Source organism: Fringilla coelebs (assembly GCF_963513975.1).
Source record: "Fringilla coelebs genome assembly, chromosome: Z".
NCBI classification, from domain to species: Eukaryota; Metazoa; Chordata; class Aves; order Passeriformes; family Fringillidae; genus Fringilla; species Fringilla coelebs.
In genome coordinates this window covers 38,741,931-38,753,052 of record NC_140031.1, presented here as the reverse complement: position 1 = coordinate 38,753,052, position 11,122 = coordinate 38,741,931, and the positions used below count along the sequence as shown (strand labels likewise).

At 40.0% G+C, this 11,122-nt stretch overlaps 1 protein-coding gene across 4 annotated transcripts in view; it reads right to left on the bottom strand.

The window, feature by feature from the left end:
- Nucleotides 1–3,412: 3,412 nt before the first annotated feature.
- AOPEP (aminopeptidase O (putative)) overlaps nucleotides 3,413–11,122 on the bottom strand; it is a 184,957-nt gene continuing 177,247 nt past the window's right edge. For all 4 annotated transcript variants that reach the window (XM_084225973.1, XM_084225975.1, XM_084225978.1 and 1 more), the window contains 3 exons: nucleotides 9,861–9,947; nucleotides 7,081–7,225; nucleotides 3,413–4,179 (listed from right to left, as the gene is read on the bottom strand). In XM_084225973.1, coding sequence (XP_084082099.1) covers nucleotides 7,085–7,225; nucleotides 9,861–9,947 — 228 coding nt within the window. In that variant the 3' untranslated portion in view covers nucleotides 3,413–4,179; nucleotides 7,081–7,084. The remainder of the gene's footprint in view (nucleotides 4,180–7,080; nucleotides 7,226–9,860; nucleotides 9,948–11,122) is intronic.

Sequence of the window (11,122 nt, the reverse complement as noted above, 5' to 3'; positions counted from 1 at the left end):
AGACAGAAAACAGCTGTCAGCAAAATGGTGTGTTTTACTCCGTACTTGCAACAGAAAGTGTATGGCAAGGAATGAATGCATTCCCACTGAGAGGCTAAGGGACTTGCAGGGCCACCCCCTTGTTACACTCTGCCTTTACTCTGAAAAAGCAATCCAGTTAGCAGCATGATGGTGATCCTTGCCTAACTGTATGGATACAGTTTTAATTTTTCATCTGAGATTTGTTTTCAGAGCTGGAAGGTACATCCAGAAAAGAATCACTGAGATCCTAACTAGATGCTGGCCTGATGAAGTAAGTGGGAGATAGTCCAGCACTGGGCTTTCTAATGCTTTTCAGAATACCATTACCACTGTGTTTGGAAAGGACTGAATTAGGGATGGGAGGGGGAAAAACCCCCTACAAAATGGTGTATTTCATTCAGAGGGGGCAGCCTATGAAACACGTAAATGAAACGTAAGGGCAAAGGCATACCTGTATAGAGGCCTGTGTTGTTATAACCACATACAATCACAGATACTCTGAAATGGAAGTGACCCACAAGGACCACTGAGTCCATCTCCTAGATTAAAGTATTGTTTGAAAAGACATTGTTTCCTGTAATGATTTAGTTAGAGGAAGTTTGGAAATAGATTTCTTTGTTGTTTATTTCTATTTGCTACAATTAGATTCTGCAATTTCCTTCTGTCAGAAACTCAATATAAGAACACCCACCTGAAAGAAAACCATAATGTTGGTGTTTTGTTTGTTTTTTTTTTTCTCTGTTAGGCTTTTGATAGGGCCTATGAAAAACTTAAATGTGCAGGATCTACTGCTCCAGCTGGATCCTTAGAAACCTATGGGGCCTGATGGGATTTATCCAAGAATCCTTCCTGAGCTGGCTGATGCAAGCATAAAATGTCTAAAATGTCTCTTTTGAGTGGTCTTGGGAATCCAGAAGTCCAAGCTGACTATAAACTGGCAAATATTTGTCCCAGTTTTCAGGAAGGGAAGGATGACCCAGGAAATGACAAGCCTGTCAGTCTCACTCCAGTGCCTGATAAAGTTATGAAGATTATTCTGGGGGCGCTGAAAAGACAACACAGTCATTGGTCACAGCCAGCACAGCTTCATGAGAAAGAAGTCCTGTTTATAACCTGGTTTCCTTTCATAACCAGGTGACCCACCCAGCTGGCCAAGGAAAGCCAGTAAAGTTTTTGATCCTGTCTCTCACAGGATCCCTCTGGACCTAATGCGCAGCTCACAGCTGGATAAACACATCATGGGGTGGGTGAGCAGCTGGGTCATGGGTCTGGCACAAAGGTTCCAGTGAATGGGGGGACATCAGACTGGGGACCTGTCACTGGAGGGGCTCCCCAGGGCCCCATCCTCAGCCCTCTGCTCTTCAACACCTTCACAAATGACCTGGACACAGAACTGGTGTGATACTGAGCAAGTTCACAGATGATACAAAACTGGGAGGAGCTGTTGACTCCCTCCAGGGCAGGGAGAGGCCCTGCAGAGAAACCTCCACAAATCAGGGGTCTGGGCAATCACAACCATATGAAGTTCAACAGGGGAAAGTGCTGGATTCTGCATATGGGATGGGGTGACCCTGGATGTATGGACAGACTGGGAATGAGATGCTGTAAGCAGTGCCAGGGAAAGGGACCTGGGGGTCCTGGCAAGTGGAACATGGGTCAGCAGTGCCCTGGCAGCCAGGAGGGCCAACCCTGTCCTGGGGGCACCAGGCACAGCATGGCCAGCTGGGCAAGGGAGGGGATTGTCCTGCTCTGCTCTGAGCTGGGGCAGCCTCACCTCCAGGGCTGGGGACTGGTTTGCTATAGGAGGAGCAGCTGAGGGCACTTGGTCTGTTCAGCCCAGAGGAGACTGAGTGGAGTACCTCTACTCACTGCAGTCACAATTTCCTCATGAGGGGAAGAGGAAGGGCAGGCACTGATCTCTCCTCTGTGGTGACCAGTGACAACACCTGAGGGAATGGCCTGAAGTTGTTTCAGGGGAGGTTTAGTTTGGATATTAGAAAAAGGTTCTTCCCCCAGAGGGTGTTTGGGCATCGGAACATGATCCTCAAGTGGTCACAGCCTGACAAGAGCTCAAGAAGCATTTGAAAGGTGCTCTCAGGCACACGGTGTGACTCTTGGGGCTGGTGCTGTGCAGGACCAGGAGTTGAATTAAATAATTTTTGTGGGTCCCTTCCAACTCATTCTGTGATTCTGTAAATTTTATGTAATTATATGTATATGTATTATTATTCTGTAAATTATATGTAATTATATGGTTCCCTTCCACTGCTTTTTACATGATTCAGAAGTATTTTAAAGTAAGGGTAATGTTTATATCATGTTGATGACCCTACTAAACAATACATACGTGAGTATCCTGTGCTCTCTGATGAGTTCTGGTGACCCTAACTGTTCAATGCCACCTTCAGCTTTCTTCTTAATCTGGAGCCTCACTGTATCACAATGCTTGGATTAGCAACAAAAGGCCCCATAAGCTCTGATAAAGAGCAACGATGCCATATTTGCCATCTTTTAGGTTTTTTGGTGTTTGCGTTTTATCTTCTGTTCCTTTTCTCAGTTTCTACCATGCATGATGGGTCATGACGTTGTAGTGCAGGGAAATGTTCAAGTTAATACTGCTGAAGCAGAATGTAAGAGCTGTAGCAAACAAAACAAACTACTGCTGTGCTCATTATTAAAAAAATAAGGCAAGTAGATTGTTTTAAAAGAAGAGAAATTTAGAGCTATTTTAAAAAGTGTGTAGTATCTTACTTGCCCTGTAGCTTTAACCGTACTGGCTACAAAGAGGGCTTACAATGTATTTAATTTCTGCATATTTTGTGCAAGAGTCTTATCCAGCTGTGCATTTTTTCCTTACACAATGAAAAAGGCAAAAAGCAAGCTGGTTTCCTTTGCAGAAAAACCTGTGAAATGAAGTGTAACTCTGTTATGAATGGGATCCTGTAATAACTACGTCTGTGAGAGTCACTGCATTAGAAGTCATTGTGGGGTCTCAGTGCCTTCTTGGACAATTTCCTAACTCTTTCTGCATTTGTAAGAACTTGCTGAGTGTCCCTTAATTCAGGTTTTGACACTATGCCTGTAAAGGGGAAGGTCAGAAAATGTGGTGACGTGAAAAGGAACTGTATTCTTTGTACTGAAGACAATGTTGAGGCAGGCTTTTACTTCAGATTCTGAGCCTAAGAACTTTTTAAAAGTACCCCATTTATTTTTTCTCATTAACATCCCTTAACTGATGAGTTCCAGGTTCTTTTCTCCTGCTGAAAGAAGGAATGAAGTCATTCTTCTTCCCCTGTTTTTAAATTAATGTTGAACCACAGTGCAATGGAAAGACTATATATACTTGAAAAAAAAAATTTATTTTGATAATTTTATTATTATTAAAGAGAATTTGATATAAAACAACAGAGTACGAGGGAAATAAGTTCACAGATTTTTGTTGTTTAAATTCTTACTCTCTGAAAGGAACAATTAAGATGTCTTCTAAAAATGTAGAGATTCATTGATCAGGAAAGACAAGATACACTTGACATATCATTGCAAAAGAAGTATCACAAGGGTAGGAAAGACACTTTCAGAAAATGGGAGGTCTGCTATTTCTAGTAAAATTTAACCTAAACATGACAGAGAGAGCATGATGATCTTTGTTTTTTCTTCAGTCCCATCCCATCACCAGGATGATGGCAGGTAACTCTCCACAGTTTATTTCTGCTTCTATCTAATCTTACGAGCCCCACACCAGGCCCGGCTGATTTTATACTGAGGTTTTATAAATACAGAAGTTACAAACAAAATTTTAAGTACACAATATAATTTCATCCATTTTCAGAATGCCCAAATTAATAAAGTTGTTCAAATCAAGAATCTTTGGCATCTGCAAACCAGAAAGATTGTATTACCAAAGCACAAGGATAAATCCCAAAATTCTTGTATCAAAGAATTACCTAGACCCAGAGTAACGTGTGTGTGTATAGTCTGTCTTGTGTGCATGTGTTCTCAGTTACAGCAGACCTCTAGAAATACAGAAACGTAAATATTTCTGTCAGCTGATTGTTTTAGCAGTCACATAATCCTTCCTCTGATGTCCTGGGTCAATGACATCCTAGTACCATCGGGGTTTAGCAGAAGATCTATTAAAAGAGTTGTCTGTGATCTTTCCTGCAACGGAAACAGCATTTAAGTTATTACTCTGTCACAATGAAGGAATATCTGTGCATTCTTGATTGCCCCAGCTTTCCAAGTTGAGTTATATTTTAGGATACCAGTAGAGTGTAACTGTAGCTACGGAGTTACAATGATCTGTTTTGCTTCCTAAAGCTACCACAACACTTGTGGTCTGGAGAAGACAGGGAGGGATCCATGGTGGAAGCACTATCTCTCTTGGTTATTAGCAGGTTACTCTGAAAATAATGTTGAAGGCAAGTTACCAGAGCAATACTGTATGATGTGCTACGTATCCACATACCTTCTCATCTTTAGCCAACAGTCCTCTTAAACAGTACTGAGGTAGCTTTTCACTTTAAGCCATTTAGTGTCTAACATCAGGATTATCATAATGTATACTGATTGATTTTTTGAGAGAAAACAGCAACAACATTTCTCAAAGGGTCTTAGGAAACGTACATCTTGTTTTTTGCTCTAGGGCTCGACTCCTGTTCCTGCTGAACTGAGCCAGTGTGTAAAATCAGAACTGATATCAGCTCAGTAGGCACCGGAGGACGGGTCCATCAACAGCCTGGAACAACAGCAGCAGCTGTAAGTTGTTTCCGACTGGAGCTGCCACCATTTCCTGCAAACGACACACAGTGCTAAGCTAAAACTGCAGAGAGGATCATGACAGCATCCATTAAAGAGAAGACTATAAAACAAAAGCTTTATTGACAATTTCAGGTTAAAGTCACAAACATTATTTCCTCTGACCTTTAGGAAAGCATAGTAACCAAACTACTGTAGGCAATGTCTTATGTTTATAATCAGACTGAGAACTTAAAGAGCACTATTTATTCTCAACTAAAACTAAAATCTTTGGTCCTTCCCAGGTTGCCTCTGCCTCTTATTCTCCATACACTGAACCTCGAACATGCATTCATCACAAATCTGCCCGCTCAGCAGCAAGGGATCTCAGCCAGCAAACACTCTCTGCCCTGCAGAGAGTCTCCTCTCCCTTCTCTTCAGGTGCAGAACTTAGCCACTGTGAACAAAGAGGAAAACAATCACTGTTCACCAATCAGCTAAGCTCTGCACCTCGCCAGAGAGCTCTCGGTCTCAGCAGAGATAGTTTTCGGAGGAGGTTCTTCCATGATGCTCTGCTGCTTTCCTCTGTTTTTGGTGGGTTGGGGGGTTTGTTTCTCTCTCCCTCTCTCTATTTTTGTGTGTGTGTGTGTGTGTGTGTATGTGTGGTTTTTGTTTGTTTGATAGATGGAGAGGATTCCACGCTGTGCACCCATCAGACCGTTAATGGTGAGTTTCATGCTAGCAGCTGTGGTCATGGCTGCGTGGTAATCCCTGGCAATGTGATTTTAATCTTAAGTCACAAATCATCATGCCAGGAACCCAAACAGCCATAACATTAAAAGAAAGCTGTGCAGTCACACAGAGTATTGTACTCAGTATCTTTAGATTTTATGTTACAGCTAACCATGCACTTCCACTCTGTCTGTCAAAGTCAAAGGGGTAATTCTAGACTATTGCTAACACCTTCATACCATGTAATTTTCCTATGCTAAATACTTACCATCAGAGCCTTGTACAGATTTTGATTTAATTGTTTCTGGCCTTCAGACACTGGAAGACACCTACCAGATTAGGATTAAGAACTGTTGAACATAACTCAAATTCCTGTGAGTCCTTGATAATTGGGAGTACACAAAAGAGTCTTTTTAGTCCTAACTGTTTTAAAAGTTGTCTCTCCTACCCCACCACTGATATGCTGCCACTCTACAGTCTGATCCACCCTTCCCAAAAAGTTTTCTTGGCAGGCACAGTTCTTGTCTATACAGAAAAACAACATGGCTTTTCAAAATCAAACTTGCTTTCATAGTGTCTGTCATTGGCTGTATTTCATATAAACATAGCAAAAAACCACTACAAAATCAAGTGGAACTCACAGTCAAATACAACTAGAACAGAAGAAAATTAAGATTTTTGCTTGGTATCAATTAGGTGACAATGTTTTTGCTAAATTAGAAGCCTGAATTTTGATACCACAAATCAGCTGTAAAGTTTTGTGAACAACCACGGCAATCAGTCTGTCGGATGAATTATGTGATTGACCAAAAATGCTTTACTTGAAGAAACTTTGATACAATCCTCATGGGTTATATGTTAAGCAAACATGTGCAGACACTGTAAGGCTACCTCCAACTACTCAGACAGAGAATTGGAAATTCTCTGCAAATTTATAGCCTATGGCAATCTTCATTCCATAAATATTTTAGCAATTCTGCTTTTTCTGGTGATTCCTCTCCTATAATTTCATAAACAAGCTAGCTTCTTCCTGTTAAGGCTACTTTTCTTACCTCATCATCAATCTTCAAAACCTCCATACTCTTAACACAAAAAAATTTGAATTATCAGCTTGTTCTCACATGATATTTGCTTCCAAGTCCACAGTTTCATATTTCCACTGTGGGATCTGGCTTTTTTTCAAAGACTATGCTGCCTGTCAAGTAAACATGCAGCTCTATTAAACAGAAATGCTCCTTGCACAATTGAATTTTTTGTAAGCAGAGTTAGGAATACAGGATGGGAAACAACTGTAGGCAGAGCCTGGCCTTCTTTGGCCATTTGGACTTACAGTTGCCTCTTGTACAGTCCATTACAACAAAGCCATTCTCCACGTTCTCCAGCTATGCCTACATGTATGTAACTCACTGCTCCCGCAGCTGGGCTTAAGAAAAAGAAAAAAAAACAAGCCAACAAGATATATAACAAGAGTTATTTCTCAGCCTAAGCAGCCACAAGCTGTATGGTATGCCATATTTACCACGTTCACTGAGCTCTGCATATTCTGTCTATATGAAGCAAAATCAGGATGTTAGGATTAAAATGAAAAATCACCTTTTCAGAATAACATCTCTGCTACCACTTTGGCTGAGGATGCATCCATGTGTTCTTGTGCTGCAGCAAAGCATTTCCGTGCAAGTTCTTGTTGTTTTGCATCTTCATTCACCATTAGTTCGCCATAGAGATACACACCCATAGCCTGAAAGAGGAACATAACTCACAAGCATCCTACCACCAGTAATAACTAGTTAGCTGGATTTTTGCCACTGTCCCTCTAGTATTCATTTAAACTAAAAATGAAACAAAATAGACAATCCAAAACACAGAAAATACCATTTACTCTCTAATATCTATTCTTCCCTGTAGAAGAACTAATTTTCTCTGTGTCTCTTTAGCCTAAGGACAGTTATCTATATGCTGTGTTGGCTCTGCAAAAACAGATTATTAACGTAAGAATTTTGTGTTATGGCGTGACAAGAAAATCATTCCTCACTCCACTTTCCTTGCCACTGTTCAAGTTGAATACTATTTCCTTTTACCAACTATCTGATTTTTTTCCAAATGTCCCTTAAGAAAAAAACTTCTTCCTTCAACAGGATACACATTGTCTTTCCAATTGTCATGTTTACTCACACATCCATGAACAAAGACTGAAGTACTCCACTCTAAAATTCCCATTTGGAAATTCTGTAACTGGACATCAACTGAATATGGTCACGTCTGTGCTTGACTCCCTTTATATCAGAGATGCAGTTTAACATACATAAATTCTGGTTGGGTGTGAAGGCAGGCTTTTCCTAACTATTTATTCTGGACATAGCAGCTATAAAAAAAGGTAATGGGGCTCGTGTGGGGAGATCTGGGTGACTCTGACCACTGCCAACAGAGCTCTGGCCAACTTAACAGGAAACATATTGGAGATTGTCTTTTTTTCTGATGATACATTTTTTCAGCTAATTACAGGAATTCAGTAAATGTTAAACTGCACTTACCAAAGAAGGATTACACATGTGGCTAAATATTAGCAGCTTAACATGCTGACTTTTACAGTTACTGTTTGGACACTTGCAGGAGCAGAAAAATTTGGACAGCATTGAGAAAATATAATTTTTTACGCTATTCCTTGCAATTTCTAGCATTGGCTGGTAAGCCTTAAAACCCCCTTCAGCCAGAAGAGAAATTTAAAATTTAAAAATTACTGAAGTAAAAGGAGAAAGTCCCAGAATGGCAGGAACCTGCCAGATTCCTTGCCAATTCTCTAAGCATACTGGGATGCCAAGAGAACCAAAGCCTCAGATTTCCAAGGTCTGCAGCTGCACCGAGGTCTGGCAGACACACAAATGGCCTTAGAGCTGGGCTCCAGTTGCTCTCATTGACAATTTTTTAAATGGTGAAATTTTCTTACTATAGGAACTACCTTCTCTACCCAGCATTAATAACTCTCCCTTAGGTCTAAACATTTATGTGCAGTAAACACACTAGCGTTTCATAGAATTTCAAAGGATTTAAACAGTCCATTTGCATTTTTCCCCAGACTTTTAAAAATGCCATGTTACATGATCAGTACAGAATGCAACTGCTCTGATTTAAGTAATCACACCAGAAGCTCATTGTCCCATTAACTGTATGTGCACTGCTGAAGTAAATGAAATTAAGATTACATTAAAAAGTAATCTTGCAAAAAATTATTTCTCTACACTGCAGAAAATGTCTTTATTTGATATAATAGCTATTCCAAATATAATGCAATTCTGTATGGTTTTATCAACTCAAGGGTTTCCTGAGCTCTGCACCCCCAGGTTCTGCTGGTGGTTATCTCCATCCTTTCACAGAATACAAATATGCACAATCCATGTAACTCCCTATGAAATAATGTTATTTTATGTCTTTTTTGTTTGTTTGATTGTTTGTTTTAATACAGAGCTTGCCAAGAGCTCTGGGGCGTGTTCATTGGCTGAGATATAAACAGGAGGTATACTTCCAAGCTAGAAGTACAACGACAAACTGCAATAATTAAATTGTGCCGTATTGCCTGAAAGCAGAAAATCCTCACTGGCTGTAAATAGCTTTGTTCATTGTCAACATAAAAGGTGAAGACATTAATATCTTGTCTAGATTTTGATGTATCTTCACCATTTTCTATTTTTTAACACACATTTAGGTATTTAAAATACATCCTAGGCAGTGAATGTCTTGATTTTATGGGGCTCACAGTGAATAAAGGTAAATAAAAGTGAAAATAGAAAAAGAAAAAGGCAGAGGTGCAATTAGAATTCTAAGATCCCAGTGGCCTAAATAAAAGGCCACAGTAAGGGAATCATGTATGTCCAATTTTTTAATACCTTCATAATCCTCTCTTACCACGTCCTTACCCATGGAGGAGGCTAGCATTCCCTGGATGTGCTATACTACTTCTGGCTGTTATCGTCAAAACTGAGATTACCACAGCACTGACTGCTTTGCACCTACCTCATACCTGCATGGACATTCACAGCCACACTTACCTTCCTCATCCTGCAAAAGGAAACAGCTGAGAAGTATCTTCCTAGCATCACTCATACTCCTGGCTTGCATAAAATGCAAGGAGAGGAGGAATTCTATCCTATTTCACCACTTGACAGAGGATTAGTAGTCTTTAGGTTTAGGTGGGGTTGAATAACCCTACCCTAAGTGGGTTCCTTAAACTACGATGTTTAGAGGACTGCAGAAGAAAAAGATGAATACACAGCCAAGTTTTTGACAAACTGCAGCAAGAAAATATACTTTTTTTTTTTTCCAGCATAAGGGTGTTAAAAAGTTGATTGTTTTCAAAATGTTAGTTAAATGTAACTTACCTGATCCTCTCTAAGGAATCTCTCAATGTCTCCATACCCAGACTCGTATTTGTGTTTAATGACAAGTTCACACCACCGATGACGAACCTGTGGGAAGAAAAACAAAACTAGGTTAAAAACAAACAAACAAATCCCTGTATTTTGTCTGAGTGTTGATAATATAGCGTTTTCATCTTTGTTGGGTTTGTGTCTTTTGGCAGGTTACGGCCTGACAAGTCAGTCAGCCAGACAGAGGAGACAGAGCTCTGTGCCCCTCAGCCTGGGCTTTGGAAACCCAGGATGCTCAAAGACAAATTCCTGATTCTGTGCTAGAAACTAACCCAGATCCAGGCACACATCTGCACTGCCACTGTTTCCAGTCTTGGCTTTCTTCCTTTTAAGTTAGGCTAGAGGTTATTTCTTCCATATTGTCAAAAGGGGGTCATGGGAGGTGGCAGGAAACAGGTTAGCACTGCAAAGGTCTGGAGAAGCCACAAAATATAACTGATTATATCCCCTATATAAGTGTATCATACATGTGATAAAAAGGCTTAAATATATTTCTGTACCAATATTAAATACATGCCAAAAGGATAAAAGTTAGATATCAACCCATGAAACAGGGAGCTTTCACTTAAATGAATCAGTTTTGCTACTAACAGATTTTAAGCACATTCTTTAGCATTTAAAATTCATCTGCATTTAACAAGCTGTCATGCTGTTCTACAGATACACATTGATAAAAACAGTTATTGACACACTGTAACAAAGTTTTCAAGCAAATTACAACTGAAAAAATGTTTTTACTTTACTAGTATGAACATGAATTACATGCGTGTTGTCTTTACATTTTTGACTTTGCTCTTAGCCACTCTTGGGGGCTAAGTGTCTTCTTACTCTCCAGTAAAGCTTTCCTGATTGCAGGCAGTGATCAGCCTAACATTTTATATTCCATCAGCAATGCAGCACTGATAGTAAAGGAAAACAGTTAAGTGGAATAATTCCCAATACTTCTGTTCCAGCCTTTTCTCTTACCATCTTTCAAAAGACAGGGCACCTAATGAAAATCACCTTTCATAGTAAGAGTGAAATGTTAGCAGTTTTAGTAGTTTTTGAAACTGAGTCCAAACTGTGCTTATATCAAGTAGCTGAATATGAACCTTTCTCTGAATGACTGATGTAGTGTTGACATTGAGAACTGAAGAAAAAAAGGGAGTATGGAGAAAAAAGTACTGTTGCTTTTGGAAACAAGGTTTTGCCTTATTGCCTTTTCACCCTGTCAA